The sequence below is a fragment of the Argopecten irradians genome, chromosome 11, assembly GCF_041381155.1.
Source record: "Argopecten irradians isolate NY chromosome 11, Ai_NY, whole genome shotgun sequence".
Lineage (NCBI taxonomy): Eukaryota > Metazoa > Mollusca > Bivalvia > Pectinida > Pectinidae > Argopecten > Argopecten irradians.
In genome coordinates this window covers 25,605,359-25,622,532 of record NC_091144.1, presented here as the reverse complement: position 1 = coordinate 25,622,532, position 17,174 = coordinate 25,605,359, and the positions used below count along the sequence as shown (strand labels likewise).

Genomic DNA, 17,174 nt, shown 5'->3' with positions numbered 1-17,174 from the left:
AAGAAACTATTGTTTAAATTATTTTGCAAACATGATTTGAAATGTATATATATGTACAACCAGTTTTTTTTCCCTGCAATTTCGCAAAAAATCCACGAAATATTAAGAATTAAATGAAATATATATACCCTCATAGCCAGATTGTGATATTGTGATAACTGTTAAAATGTAATTTTTCATTTTTATTGTACAAATTGTGATAATTTTAACCATAAAATATAACTGTCTGTACGATAAGACCTACCTCCTCTCCCTTGTATGAGAAGTTGAGTGATCGGCTGTTTATTTCAGTCAACATCCAGTTACATTCCCCGACTCCGTCTACTGTCCGGGCTCGCTTCTGAAGGCCAGACCGTCCCACCAATCCATTAGGATCCACATAGGTAATCTACACAACAAATATGAAACTTTACTCATTTACCCCTCAAGACACATTTGAACTCTTCCAATTCAGAAGTTGGAATGATTCATTATGAATGTTCATGGGTGAATGAGACTGAGTAAAGCGAAGAATTTTGAACAATTCAGTCTGCCTTGAGTCTAGAGTTGGATCTGAATAATACAGATAATTTTACACAAACAATAAAACCTACCTTAGCAGCCACCTCTGCATAAAGACCCCCTGCTTAATTAGACCATACTATGGGGTACAAATGGTCAACACAATTTGACCTGTGGGTAAAGGTCATACATTTTTACTTTGTCACTTGGGTAGTCTTAGTAGGCTGTACATGAAAACATTACCTCGGCCGTTCCACCTTCACGAGTGATGCCAAGGCTTTCTCCGTCATGGTTTCTGCGAAGAGCTATAATATGGGCATATGGGAGACGCTTAATGACAAAAGTCACTCTCTGTGATTGTGTCTGTTTCAGTAGTTTTGAAGCCTGTAACGAACTTGTTACACGGACATCTTCCACAGATAATAACTGATCCCCGATGTGGATCTTTTCAGCAAGACGGGGAAAACGACGTCCATCCCAACCTGCTATCCTGTAAACAATCAAGATTAACAGATATAAACTATCCCCCTGTATTCACATAGCAGGGGAGGATGGGATATATGACAGGATGGGTATCATTTTTTATGCCTACAGGTGACCTGTGTCATACTGATTTATCCCATGCAAGATACTTATGTCGCCTGAGCAATAACAAATAATATATAAAGAGCCATTTCACTGAAAAACACTAATAATTCAATTTATCACAATAATTGCTTACACATAATCAACTTATGATGCAGACCATATTTGTTGGTCTAGAAATAAGAATGAAATGTATATGGGATCCAAGCAAGGGAAGACACAGAAATTGTACATAGGAAACCAACATAAGAGAAGGTGACTTTGGTGAATTTTCACTTCAGATTTTGGTACTGAGCCCCAGTCAACAAACTTACTTCTCCATGGATACCTACCATACACCATTATACATTTCAATGAGGGCGATGGCATTGGCAGATTTGGGACTGATGTCTAGTCCAACTCCGTGTAGTTTTTGCTCCTCATTTAACAAGTCGACTTGGCTCTGCTTCAAGGGCACCACCACTATGGATGCTGCAGGCTGCCGTATTTGCTGCCTCTCTGTCAGAGACATTTGTCTTCCCACTGAAATACACCACATTATTGAAAACACACAACACAAATGTGAAGTTTCTCTGTTGCAGTCTTGTTTTCTTCATCTTAAAAGATTTTATTTTCACAGGGCCAAGAGGACTAAGTTAATATGACCAGGTATAATATCAAAAGTCCTCCACCTCTGGGTCACAAGTTCAAATTGTAGGTGTCGTAGCAGCCAAGTACTAACTGCAGGTCATTGGTTTTTCTCTGGGCACTCTGGTTTTCCTCAACCTCCTAAACCTGGGACATCCTTAAATGACCCTGACTACCCCCAAATAGCTATAAATATATCCAATTCCATCTTAATGTAATATCTATCCGGCAATAGTTATAAATATATTCAATTCCATCTTCATGTAATAAAAGAAATTTCTATTCCATCTTAAATTATAACTTGTTATCTCACTGGAATATTATGTCAAAGACATTGAGTAGGAAACCCAAATTGACCCTGCTGCAAACAAACTTCAATTTTAATTTTAGCCACCACAAAAAAATAAGACATGCTAAAATAAAAATTAAAGTTGCAGTAAAAAGATGTCAATTTATACTACCAGTATGTATAAATGTATGCTGAGTTTAAAAGCGGGAGGTTTTGATAAAGGCTTGATAGCATCTAGTGAAACGCAATGTATTGTATCTCTGAATATTAAGTTAGAAGGAACATGTTGGGTAGAACATGTAATTCTTCTTGTTAAGTTGTTACAGAACGTTAACCAACATATGCATGATAGTTTATTGTCTAGTAAAATTCTAATTACATGTATGCCAACTTTAAATGAAAAAAACAATTGATAGCGAATGTAAAAACACGAAATCAATCCTACAATCAAACAATCTACAACAGCAATATTATCTTCCTTCTATCATATTTTCAGTCAACTTTTTATCAAAGTGTGACCACAATGACACTATTGATCTACCTATTTAACACAATAAGTGCCCAGGGCGTTTAAAAATTTAAAAATCATAATGAAAAGATACCGATTTTAATAGACCAAATTATTGTTAATCTGTACAGTTTTGTGTAGTTTTGGTCTTTATTAATGCTGGGCAATTGTAATCGAGGCCTCAAAAAGGGTGAGGGACGCTTAAAGGGTCATGGGAGCTTAATGGGTCAAATACAGTATTCCAAGGAGGTTCTACCTAATACAATACCATTTGTTCTTAGAACAAACATTCTAATCTGATTAATTGATCATCTTCATATGATAAAAGTATTAATAAAAGGTGGTACCTTTAGGACGAGAGATGGCCTGATCGTCCATAGACTCTGCCCTTGTGGGCCCTGGGTCTAGTCTGGTAGTTTGTGAGCCAGCTGTTTTGCCAGGAATATATACACTGACGGATCGATTTGTATTCCTACGAATGCTCCTCTTTGGTGGAAGCGGTGGGTTGGCATTCCTACCGGTTGCATCCTCATACACAGGATCAGCTTCCTCTTCCTTGGATTCCCCAGATCCTGATGAAGAAGCAGTGCTACTTTTTGAATTTGTTTCAGCATCCGGCACAAAATTAAACATAAATCCATCATGTGATGGCGAGGTTGCTCTTTCCGCCTTTGATATAGATATCAATTTGTTTTGCATATCACTATTACTGTCTGTGTCTGTTGGTAACGAAGGCAAGGGTCGCATAGACAGAGGACTACGTCGCACTGGTGAAGTCACAGTAGCCTGTTTCTGGGAGGGAAGAGATTCTACAGGTGGCGGAATAGGACATGTTAACTTTTCTAACGAAGGCGGCTTCTGACTTGGTAAGGTATCCAAAGAGGGTGGTTTGGGCGCAAGGAAGGAATCCATAGACTTTGTCTTTGGTGTTGTAGAGGATTTGGGATTTTCACACGATTCTTCTAACATGGAAGAACTACTGTGTGATTTTGAAGCTTTTTTCTGAGGTACAGAGTACAAGGCTACTGGTGGTTCAACATCCGCCGTAGATGAACTATTCTGAGACTTTGATAATCTTTTCGGAGGCACCGAATACAATGATGGCGCAGGTTCTGGAGTTACTCGCCTTGGTGGTCGCACAGGGCGCAATACCTCCTCGGTGGACAAGCCAGCCACAGGTTTAGCTGACTTAGGAATTGAATACAAAGAATCAAACTCGCTGAACTCAGTTCGACTACACGTACTAAACGTCGGCTGATTAACAACACTGTTCGATCGCTGCGGAAGACTAGATTGAGAAGAGGCGGGAATGGGAGTGTGGACAAGAGTGCCCTCTGAGCGGGCAAAGTCATAGATGTTTTCGGCTCTTACATTGACAGGTTCCTTCATTAAATAACTTTTCCCAAAGTCATAAAGGTTTGAAGCAATTAGTTCATCTGGTGAAGGAGTATGCCCATCAGGTTTTTTATCACAAAGATTATAATTTTCGTCCTTCTTACCTAATGTCAAATGTTTCATCCCACTTGCAGCAGAATCTAGATCTAAATTGTTGTCAGTGTGGACTCCCTCCTCTCCACACGAAGATGTACGTGTGAAATTGTAAGAGACACTGTCTTCTGGAGTTGGTGTACTAAGACTGTAGAAGTCGTCACTCTCGTCCGCTGTGTTTGGTAAACGAACAAATAACTGAGCGTCATCAAAAGCCTTCAGAGTAGACTTTCGGCTATTCTCATCACCACTTTCTAGGCTTCGTACCCATGGATCAGAAGCCGCGCTATCTGAGTTTGACTTTCGGAGTTCAACAACAGTGTCATACCCATCATCTAAATCCTTTATATCATCTGCATTTGATGTAACCAGGGGTGATCGAACAGAAACATTATCTTCACTGATAGACTTTGATGCCTTTTTGTGAAGTCCTTGTTCGATATTAACATTTCCGCGTTTTCTCCGGGGCGGGGGTCTTAAATCGGAATCAACACTAATTGGAATACTGCTAATAAACGTTGGTCCTTTTTCTATAAGAGATGTTCCTCTTGCAGGCAGGGGTGGAACGGATGTTGTCATGGCTTGTACACGGTCCAGGTCAAACTCCGAGAATGGTCTTGCTGGAGGCCGGTGATGTGAATCCAACCTTCGGGGTAAAGAAGGCAGTTTGTTGGACAACCAGAAGTCTTGGTTGACAAAGTCATCTTCTGACGTGTCTAAGTCATTATCACTGCTGTCTTTATCAATAATTACAGAGCAACCACCTACAGCACCCTGGACATCTTGAACATAATCTGAAAAACATAAAAATATGTTATACGTGACATTATTTGGTGTTTTTATTTTTTTTACATTTATGGTTCCAATAGCAACCATGAAACAACGAGAATTTCATTTATACAGTATTCAAGATTATTGAACAGTAATAAAGCTAATATCATAAACAGGTATTGGAACAACACAATCAGAAACCAAGTATTGAACCAATGACACAATCAGAAACCAAGTATATTGGACCAACACAATCAGAAGCCAAGTATATTGGACCAACACAATTAGAAACCAAGTATTGGACCAACACAATTAGAAACTAAGTATTGGACCAACACAATTAGAAACCAAGTATTGGACCAACACAATTAGAAACCAAGTATTGACCAACACAATTTTAAAACCAAATATTAATCCAACACAATTAGAAACCAAGTATTGGACCTACACAATTAGAAACAAAGTATTGACCAACACAATTAGAAACCAAATATTGGACCAACACAATCAGAAACCAAGTATATTGGACCAACACAATCAGAAACCAAGTATTGGACCAACACAATCAGAAACCAAGTATATTGGACCAACACAATCAGAAACCAAGTATTGGACCAACACAATCAGAAACCAAGAATTGGACCAACACATTTAGAAACCAAGTATTGGACCAACACAATTAAAAACTAAGTATTTGACCAACACAATAATAAACCAAGTATTGACCAACACAATTAGAAACCAAATATTGGACCAGCACAATTAGAAACCAAGTATTGGACCAGCACAATTAGAAACCAAGTATTGGACCAACATAATTAGAAACCAAGTGTTGGACCAACACAATTAGAAACCAAGTATTGGACCAACACAATTAGAAACCAAGTATTGGACCAGCACAATCAGAAACCAAGTATATTGGACCAACACAATCAGAAACCAAGTATTGGACCAACACAATCAGAAACCAAGAATTGGACCAACACATTTAGAAACCAAGTATTGGACCAACACAATTAAAAACTAAGTATTGGACCAACACAATTAGAAACCAAATATTGGACCAGCACAATTAGAAACCAAGTATTGGACCAGCACAATTAGAAACCAAGTATTGGACCAACACAATTAGAAACCAAGTATTGGACCAACACAATTAGAAACCAAGTATTGGACCAACACAATTAGAAACCAAGTATTGGACCAACACAATTAGAAACCAAGTATTGGACCAACACAATTAGAAACCAAGTATTGGACCAACACAATTAGAAACCAAGTATTGGACCAACACAATTAGAAACCAAGTATTGGACCAACACAATTAGAAACCAAGTATTGGACCAACACAATTAGAAACCAAGTATTGGACCAACACAATTAGAAACCAAGTATTGGACCAACACAATTAGAAACCAAGTATTGGACCAACACAATTAGAAACCAAGTATTGGACCAACACAATTAGAAACCAAGTATTGGACCAACACAATTTTAAAACCAAATATTAATCCAACACAATTAGAAACCAAGTATTGGACCAACACAATCAGAAACCAAGAATTGGACCAACACATTTAGAAACCATGTATTGGACCAACACAATTAAAAACTAAGTATTGGACCAACACAATTAGAAACCAAATTTTGGACCCAGACACCAATTTGAGCACACCAAGTATTGGACCAGCACAATTAAAACCAAGTATTGGACCAACACAATTAGAAACCAAGTATTGGACCAACACAATTAGAAACCAAGTGTTGGACCAATACAATTAGAAACCAAGTATTGGACCAACACAATTAGAAACCAAGTATTGGACCTACACAATTAGAAACCAAGTATTGGACCAGCACAATTAGAAACCAAGTATTGGACCAACACAATTAGAAACCAAGTATTGGACCAACACAATCAGAAACCAAGTATATTGGACCAACACAATCAGAAACCAAGTATTGGACCAGCACAATTAGAAACCAAGTATTGGACCAACACAATTAGAAACTAAGTATTGGACCAGCACAATTAGAAACCAAGTGTTGGACCAACACAATAAGAAACCAAGTATTGACCAACACAATAAAAGCAAGTATTGACCAACACAATTAGAAACCAAGTATTGGACCAACACAATTAGAAACCAAGTATTGGACCAGCACAATTAGAAACCAAGTATTGGACAGCACAATTAGAAACCAAGTATTGGACCAACAGCAATGGGAATAATTCATTTACCATGTGATTCCTGGTAATCTTTGTGCGGGACTATTGTTTCTATCGCTGATAGAATGACATCAGAAGATGATATCTCGAGCTAAAGTCACTTCAGCGGGAAGATTACAAAAAGTTACGTTCCATTACCACTGGAGATACTAGTCCTGCACAAACATTACTATTAGTAATCACTGTAAATTAAACTTGCCTTCATTTAAGGCAATGCTAGACCAAAAGTTAATGGGTTCAGTTAATGACCTGTTCTACATAGAGGTCATGCAGGCAACTTCAGTTTATAAGATTATTCAAGGTTTAAGGACACTGATAGTAACTCCTGGAATATTGAGAATGCCTTTTAAATTTTGATCTGATGATGAAAGGCCAAAGAAGGCAGATTAACAGAAATAGCATATGTCACCAGCCAATACAGCAGGTACCCCTTTAGAACACCAGTGTTATTCTGGTCCATACCTTTAGAATTTGTCGGGACTTCTGGACTATGATGACTCTCTAAGTCTCCAGCTACTTTAAGTTTAGTTTCTTCATTCTGACCATTCCGTCCTCCAGCATCATCGTCTTCGTCATCATCAATGTTGTCAATCAGATCTAAAAAATCTTTATAGTCTTCCTCAGTAGGGTCGGGTATTCCTACCTGGTTCTGAGACGACGGGTTCGGGGCTGATGCAGAGGCTGAGGCACTGGCATGTAACCCTGCTTCCTGCTCCAGACCTGTCTTTTTAGGTGTGTACCGTACGGGGTATTCCACATACACATGATCTGTGCTCTGTTTCTATAGCAGAAATTAAAACAGATAATAATATGGTCACAGAACAAAAAAGAAAACAAGAGGCCCAGAGGGCCTGTATCGCTCACCTGGTTTGTAATGCCTAGTAATGTTCTGAATACAGGTTCATTGTTTCTTTTCTGAAGGAATTTGAATATTTACATCTAATTCCCCTCTTTCTGCTCCAGGGGGTCAAGGCCAAAATTTATACAAATTCTGTTAACCCCAAGGATGTTTCTGGGCCAAATTTGGATAAAATCCAAGCAGAACTATATGACTAGTAGCGATTTATAGGATTTACCGGGCCTTGCCCCTCATGCCCCCAGGTGTCAGAGCCAAAATTTATACAAACTCTATTCCCCTTCCCCCATGGATATTTGTGGCCAAATTTGGTTACAATCCATGCAGAACTCTAGGACAAGTACCGATTTATAGGATTTACCTCTATTTCCCCTATTGGGCCCCGCCACTCCTGCCCCGGGGGAGTCAGAGCCAAAATTTATACAAGTTTTGTTCCCCTTCCCCCAAGGATGTTTGTGGCCAAATTTGATTACAATCCATGCACAACTCTAGGACAGGTAACGATTTATAGGATTTACCTCCATTTCCCCTACAGTACCTGAACCGTTTAACGTTCCCAGCCTAACGCAAACGCAAGGCAAAAAAATCGTCCGTTAGCTAACGCTAACGATTGCTAACGCTAACGATTAACAATTAACGATAAACGATTAACGCAATACCGGCTAACGATTAACGCAAAACGCAAAACGCAAAACGATCGGCTATGATAAACCGGAAATACCATTGTTATAATCACGGACATGGCTTGACGGTTAATGAATTACGGATCTTGATGTTTTGAAATACAAACGAAAGTACAAGAAAAACTGGAGTATGTTCGGGATTAGAGTTTCTGTATATCATATATGGACATGATGAAGTCAAAGAGGACAGTACTCGATGCAAACGTTTACAAAATGAATAACATGTGCAACTGTATGTATGGTGAAAGAACGGTTTTATTCTAAAGTGTCATATTTACCCGATATTTTAAGAAATAATAAATTATTACAACATCTCTTTACTGATAATCACACAATGAAGTCAAACACGACTGTACTCGATACGAAGTTTCCACTTCACACGTACGTTTACAAATTACTTGTACAACCGTATGTATTAAGAGAAAATTGTATTATTCTAAGTGTCATATTTGTCCGACATTTTAAGAAATAACAAACAAATTGTTACAACACTTTATTGATAATATTACCGTCACAATGTCATAACTTTAGTGAAGCAATCAGGCGTATACTGGTACATGTACTTTAAATGGAAACATTTTCACATAAACACATTTAAAATGCTGTAAATCAAATTTCCATCTATGTGTTTGATTTCTATTATCGATGTTTCATAACGCAACAATGGTAATAATTAACATCTTATACATGTAGTGTTTCTCGCATCAATCGCAAGTTTCAGGGTTTTTTCCAGATTGTTGAAAGGCTCTTCCGCTTATCATGGAAAATTGTATTCTCGGAATATTTGTTTCATAACGGATTACACGCTGTATATTACTAGGGTGTGCATTCATAAAAGCTCATTACTTACAATTGACTAGGCATCGATTTTAGGGTCGTACATGTACATTTACAAATGCACGTACATACGCCACAGCTACTGTAATAAAGATTGAACATTTGAATTCGTGTTTCGCCATGTGCAGTTGTAACTGGTGTAAGAAATATAGTTATTTGATCACATTTCACATCAAGCATCTCTTCAATTTACAGTTTAAACAAATTAATTATTCATACAATGTATAAGTGTAAGCTAATTCATTCCAACGTAATATATAGGAAAGCATATATGCACACATCAAAACTTTGAAATACGACAGTACATATATGTCCGTGAAATGTACTGTCACAGTGTACATTTTTGTACGGGGCACAGGTAAGTTGGGTATAAAGTTAATCTCCCTCCCAAGAAGGTGTTAATTACAGGTGAACTCCGCCCGTGGCCAGCTACAGGGGGTCGACACGAGGTAACACCTGTCGTGACCTATATACCTGTACAGGTAAAATACCCGTGCGCGTCACGCTGGGAATTGAAGAGATTCCAGGTACAAATAACAACGAACACATATGAGAAGGTACCCGTGACTGTCCAGTTTTTATTGATATGAGCTTAAACGTATATCCGTGTCTGATTTGACACGCGTACAGTACGTGTGAAGGCTTACAATGTAACGTACATTTGTACCCCTTCTCTACACGTGTTCTACAAATATGTAGTTGTAGGTATACTCGTACATTGCAAACATTTACATGATTTTATTCCATTTTTAAATCTCACCTATTCCCCGTGTTCAAACTCGTTATATTAATGATTTTTAAATTTCACGAATTTATTTACAAATCTCCCGAGTCTTTTTTTGCGTTCTTCGTACATTGATAATATTTAACTTAAAGGGACAATTCAGTCTAAGAGAACATTAAAATTTGTATATATATCGGGAAAAAACCAGTTCTAATGGAAATTAGATCAGTCGGTTTTACTGTAATATGCCTGAAAAGCCCATGGTGGTGACATGTGTGTAGATGTTCAAACTCGCTCGCTGTCCGCCATTACACATTGTGGTCGAACTTCTTGTATGCCGAACCCTGTCCCTTGCTCGTAGAGTAATGCAACTTTTGTCTAGAACTGCTCAAATCGTCTGAGAGGAGTGTGTTTACGTTATTAGGTGAATTGTCTTGCCTAAAAATCATTTTATCACCTTTTCAGTGGTTATGAAGTTTATTTGTTTAACACGCGTGACTTTGGCTCGGGTATAGGTACAGCGTCCATGTTGTACCTGCTTAATCGTATTGATCAACGATTTGATATTTCAACGATATTAATTAAAATACTAAACAATGACGTGGAATTTGTCAATATTTTATGTTATATGTTTCATAAGAAATGTAGAACAATGCATTTATGCCATATTTTGCTTCTTGCTTATGTAAAAGAATTAGCCTAAGTGAATTGTCCCTTTAACAAGAAGAATATTATGCAGCGTGTCTGTAATAACATTTTTATATTTCAATTATCTGTTTTAGCTATTTTCTTGTGTAATCTTTCAGTTGTCGTGGATTCTTTCTAAAATAATGCTTTTGACATAATATTCTGTAAGACAGTTTCGTTAATATTTGAATTGCTTTCGCAGAAATCATAGTAACTACAAACATATATATGATATATGTTTCTGATAATAATAATAAAAAATAATAAGTTTTGAAATGTCATTTAAATAGGAGTATTTCAGAACGTTTTCACGGATATGAGCGTACGTCATGTATGCGATCTTGTTACATTACTGTACATATTTTTATTTCAACCACATCTAACAAACATACATACACCCAAAAGAGATATAAAATGCAATACAATACACCTTATTCATATTTTTTTTTAATTTCATAGATGTTATGATAATCGCTTCTACACGAAGCGGTAAACGTAATATCATATCCGGATCGTCAAAGCATCTCACCCGCATTTGGTTCTATCTTTAGTGGCTAACGTTAGCGGAAGTGGGTCCTGCTAACGATTAACGCAAACAATTTCTAATGCAAACGATTGTAAACACAACTAACGATTAACGATTGCTAACGCAAACGATAACGATTAACGATAAACGATTGCTAACGGAAATAACGCAAACGCAAACGAAACGCAAATTTGGGAACGTTAAACAGTTCAGGTACTGTATCAGGCCCTGCTCCTACTGCCCCCGGGGGGTCTAGAGCAAGTAGCAATTTATAGGATTTACCTCTATTACCCATATTGGGCCCCGCCCCTCCTGCCCCTGGGGGGTCAGAGCCAAAATTTATATAGGTTCTGTTCCCCTTCACCCAAGGATGTTTGTGGCCAAATTTGGTTACAATCCATGCAGAACTCTAGGACAAGTAACAATTTATAGGATTTATCTCTATTACCCCTATTGGGCCCCGCCCCTCCTGCCTCTGGGGGGTCAGAGCCAAAATTTATACAGGTTCTGTTCTCCTTCACCCAATGATGTTTGTGGCCAAATTTGGTCACAACCCATATGGAACTCTATGACTAGTAGCGATTTAAATTAAATGTTGACGGACGGACGGACGGAGGACGGACGGACGGACGGACGGACGACGACGGACACCGCGCCACGACATAAGCTCACCGGCCCTTCGGGCCAGGTGAGCTAAAAATGTAAAAATGTTTTCCTTTTTACTGAAGTCTATTGAGTTCTGTATCGCCAATATAACACAATGGTTAACAAGCATATTTGGTATTACAGAGGATTCTAGTAATTCACGTACCGTAATTAGCGCCCAGGCGCTTTAATAATAATAACAAAGGGGGGGTGGGTGCTTATTCATAGACAAATGTGTAAGTTGTGGACAAAAAAAATGAGCAATATCTTAAATCTTTCTGTACTCATGGCACATTAATCTGTTACAGTAAACATGCATATGCCTTTTATCCTTTGAGATGCATTATTATGACATGATTCACATGTAAAAGACTCACAAGTTCATGTAATATGGGATACAATGCTGATATTACAGGCTTCACATGTTGTAAAACATTGTTAAATTCATGGGATGGGGGCATTTGTACAACTTCAACTCCAAAAAAGGGGAGGGGTGCTTATAGGGGGAGGGTTGCTTATTACACAGAATACAGTCAAATCTTTCTTAACAACCCCTGTATTCAGCGACTTCCTGTCTTATGCGACCTTAATTATTCCTCCCATTATTGACCCTGCCTTAAGCGACCACCTGTCTCATGCAACCTTATTTTGAACTTCCATTGGAAGATCACTTAAAACAGGTTTGACTGTACTTGCAAGGTAAAATTTTTACAAGGTAAAATTCAAAAATTTTTACAAGGTTATTTTTTACCTTATAAATTTTTTTTACAAGGCAAAATTCAAAATTGGGAAATATGGCTCAATAATCAAGAATCTTTTATTTTTACAATTCCACTCAAATATATACATATACTATATTACTTTAATTTACCTTTTATAATAGTATTTACATATTTCACTGATTTGCATAAAATTCTTTTTCCCTTCTTTAATATCTTTGTATTTTTTAACTCAATGTATCTGCATAAAATTTTACATAATATCCAATTATTACATTCAAAAATGATAATGAAATATATGGAGAAATCTTAAAAATTCTGAGTATCACTTCAGTGTTGATAGTGATGCACATGTTTTCTATGAGTTCTGCAGACCTGACTTAGGCCAAACAAAATTAATTGTTAGTTTCTCAGGCCACTTTTTTAAAAAGTCAGTGCGGGCGGCGGGAATATTTTTTATTTTTTATTTCTCTGAAAACAAATGCGGCAGATAACATTTTATTTTTTTCTCACTTGAAGGACATGAAAATCAATGAAAACACGTGTAGAAAATGTAAATTCTTACTCAATCCTCACTATATCCAAAGAAAACCAGTTGAAAATACATAATCCTGGGAGGAAACATTCCGTTTTGAGCGATGCAGCCATTTTTACCGGAAATGAAAGGTGCATACTAAAATTGGAGCCAATTTCCGGGTGCGTTTTCGAATGGAAATTGCGGGCGAGTTCGAATGGAAATTTGGGGTGCATTCGATGCGGCGGTCTCGATTTTAATTTTTAAGTTATGGCGCATAAAAAAGTTGGTGCGGGGGGTAAATGTTGATGCGGCGGGGCCTGAGAAACTAAGAATTAATTTTTTTTGGCCTTAAGTCCAACAAACCCATTGTTTCATTATTTGTTAAAAATTTCACTTTAATTAATATGTGATTGGTAAACACCAATACATACTGTGAAATCATTAATTTTTGTTGGGGTTTAATTTTCGTGGATTTCGTTTTTTGACCATAATCAACAAATTTACATACCCATGAAAATAGATCATTTTAATAAATGTATACAAATGTCGTGTCAGTTTACACATTCATAGGATTATCAGTGCCCCACTATATAAAGTCTATTTCAGGGAGTAGCATAACAAGTTCAAAGTCAGAAAGTATTGTTTAAACAAAAATATCAACAAGTTCAAAGTCGGAAAGTATTGTTCAAACAAAAATATTGACAAGTTCAAAGTCGGAAAGTATTGTTCAAACAAAAATATTAACAAGTTCATAGTCGGAAAGTATTCTTCAAACAAAAATACCAACAAGTTCGAAGTCGGAAAGTATTGTTCAAACAAAAATATTAACAAGTTCGAAGTCGGAAAGTATTGTTCAAACAAAAATATTAACAAGCTCAAAGTCAGAAAGTATTTTTCAAACAAAAATATTAACAAGTTCGAAGTCGGAAAGTATTGTTCAATCAAAAATATTAACAAGTTCGAAGTCGGAAAGAATTGTTCAAACAAAAATATTAACAAGTTCGAAGTCGGAAAGTATTGTTCAAACAAAAATATTAACAAGTTCGAAGTCGGAAAGTATTCTTCAAACAAAAATATCAACAAGTTCAAAGTCGGAAAGTATTGTTCAAACAAAAGTATTAACAAGTTTGAAGTAGGAAAGTGTTGTTCAAACAAAAAATATTAACAAGTTCGAAGTCGGAAAGAATTGTTCAAACAAAAATATTGTTTTAAAATTTTTGTAAACTTTTATAATCCATGAAAATTGAGCCTAATGAAAATAAACGACAGTTACTTACAATTTTTCCGTAATGTACCAAAGTTCTCTCTAAATTTCTACACCAATCCAACATCTGATCCCTGTGAAACAAAAAAAGACGTAAAATAATCACAATTCATTTCTTAATTATTAACTTTGATTTTCATTATTCAGTGGATTAACATTGTTCATGTTGACACAGTCACACCAGGTGTAGGCAGGGCAAGAAATATCCCAGGTCCAATGGGCTGAGAACAGTAAAATATGCCCTTGGGCAAGTGAAAATTGGTGTAAAGTTGCCAAGTTTTAATGTTAATTACCCTGTTTGGGGTTAAATTAGACTGAAATCTTAAATTCGGGTAAGCAATTTTCAAAATAAGTTTCTTGCCCTGTATAGGGACACCAGGTGTTGGGCCAAATAAACTTCACATTAATGGATGGAACAAAAGGATTTATACTAACTATTCTAAAGGATTCCATGAAGGCTCCGCCATGAGGAGTTTTTCTGCCAAATTTCATTGAAATCAATTAAGTCTTCTTGAAGTTGTTGGTTGATTATGTTTGATATCCTATTAACAGTGTTTGTCAAAAGACCTGATGCTGGGAATGACTATATGTAAGATTGATCAAGATTTCTGTTTAGTTGCTAGGAGAATGAACTACCTGGACTCAGCAGTGATTTCCAGCACCTGATCCTCCAGAAATATACAGAAGGTCCAGGCCTTACTCGTCCTGCCAAGGGTGTAGGTGATTTTATAACATGAGCTTAGTTCATAGGATGTAATAGGCTGCCCTGAGAAAGCATTCTGCTCCTTTTCAAAGATTTCCAGGAATGGTCGACCATTTCTTACAATGAACATGTACCATCGACTGGATTCAAAAAGCTGAAAAACAGATGAAAAAATAGGAGTATTGCGTTTTATTAGTTTAATGTCCTATTACAACCACAGTAATTTAAGGATATGACAGGTTTTTGGTGGAGTAAAGCCGGAGAACCAACAGAAAAACCACCGTCTAGCAGTCAGTACTTAATTAGCAACTGCCCCGCATGGAATTCAAACTCGTGGCCCAGAGGTAAAGGGTTTGTGGTAATATGTTGAGACATCTTAACCACACAGCCACAGCAGCCCCTATCAAAAACAATATGTCAATATAATAACTAATTTGTGTTGCACATTAAACTGGCCATATGATCAGTGACCTAGAACTGTAAAGAATAAAATAAAATTGCTTCCATATAAGCCAGCTATTTTTGCAGGGAAGATATTTTTGTGATTTTGCAATCTTACCTGAATAAATCATTTATACAAGTAAGTGTATTTTATTCCATATTTAAAGAAATTGTTTTGTATAATTTTTGTCCAATTGACAAGTACTACATTCATATTGCATCACACCAGAGTTATTTAAGAATCTATGAATTTCCAAATTAATTATCTTTAATGACTCCTGAAACATGTACAGGTATGAACGGTGCTAGGTGATCCTCTCGTAAGTGAATACCAAATACCGATGTTTTACCTCAAGGAGACCTGAACAAAGACTGGATGTTTTACTTCAAGTAGACTTAAACAAAGACTTGATGTTTTACTTCAAGGAGACCTGAACAAAGACTGGATGTTTTACCTCAAGGAGACCTAAACAAAGACATGATGTTTTACCTCAAGAAGACCTGAACAAAAACTGGATGTTTTACCTCAAGGAGACCTGAACAAAGACAGGATGTTTTACCTCAAGGAGACCTGAACAAAGACTGGATGTTTTACCTCAAGGAGACCTGAACAAAGACTGGATGTTTTACCTCAAGGAAACCTAAACAAAGAAGAGATGTTTTACCTCAAGGAGACCTGAACAAAGAAGAGATGTTTTACCTCAAGGAGACCTGAACAAAGACTGGATGTTTTACCTCAAGGAGACCTAAACAAAGACTGGATGTTTTACCTCAAGGAGACCTAAACAAAGACTGGATGTTTTACCTCAAGGAGACCTAAACAAAGAAGAGATGTTTTACCTCAAGGAGACCTGAACAAAGACTGGATGTTTTACCTCAAAGAGACCTAAACAAAGAAGAGATGTTTTACCTCAAGGAGACCTAAACAAAGACAGGATGTTTTACCTCAAGGAGACCTGAACAAAGACTGGATGTTTTACCTCAAGGAGACTTGAACAAAGACTTGATATCTATGTTTTACCTCACGGAGACCTAAACAAAGACAGGATGTTTTACCTCAAGGAGACCTAAACAAAGACAGGATGTTTTACCTCAAGGAGACCTGAACAAAGACAGGATGTTTTACCTCAAGGAGACCTGAACAAAGACTGGATGTTTTACCTCAAGGAGACCTGAACAAAGACTGGATGTTTTACCTCAAGGAGACCTAAACAAAGACTGGATGTTTTACCTCAAGGAGACCTAAACAAAGAAGAGATGTTTTACCTCAAGGAGACCTGAACAAAGACTGGATGTTTTACCTCAAGGAGACCTAAACAAAGACTGGATGTTTTACCTCAAGGAGACTAAACAAAGACTGATGTTTTACCTCAAGGAGACCTAACAAAGAAGAGATGTTTTACCTCAGGAGACCTAAACAAAGACTGGATTTTACCTCAAGGAGACCTAAACAAAGACGTGATATTTACCTCAAGGAGACCTAAACAAAGACGTGATGTTTTACCTCAAGGAGACCTGAACAAAGACTGGATGTTTTACCTCAAGGAGACCTGAACAAAGTCAGGATGTTTTA

At 37.1% G+C, this 17,174-nt stretch overlaps 1 protein-coding gene across 2 annotated transcripts in view; it reads right to left on the bottom strand.

Annotated features, from left to right (window-relative positions):
• Nucleotides 1-17,174, bottom strand: part of LOC138335117 (uncharacterized) — a 79,619-nt gene that overhangs the window by 7,663 nt on the left and 54,782 nt on the right. For both annotated transcript variants that reach the window (XM_069284044.1, XM_069284045.1), the window contains exons 3-9: nt 15,094-15,314; nt 14,471-14,531; nt 7,462-7,780; nt 2,858-4,792; nt 1,419-1,608; nt 745-991; nt 245-388 (exon numbers count right to left, since the gene is read on the bottom strand). In XM_069284044.1, the coding sequence (XP_069140145.1) occupies nt 245-388; nt 745-991; nt 1,419-1,608; nt 2,858-4,792; nt 7,462-7,780; nt 14,471-14,531; nt 15,094-15,314 (3,117 nt within the window). The remainder of the gene's footprint in view (nt 1-244; nt 389-744; nt 992-1,418; nt 1,609-2,857; nt 4,793-7,461; nt 7,781-14,470; nt 14,532-15,093; nt 15,315-17,174) is intronic.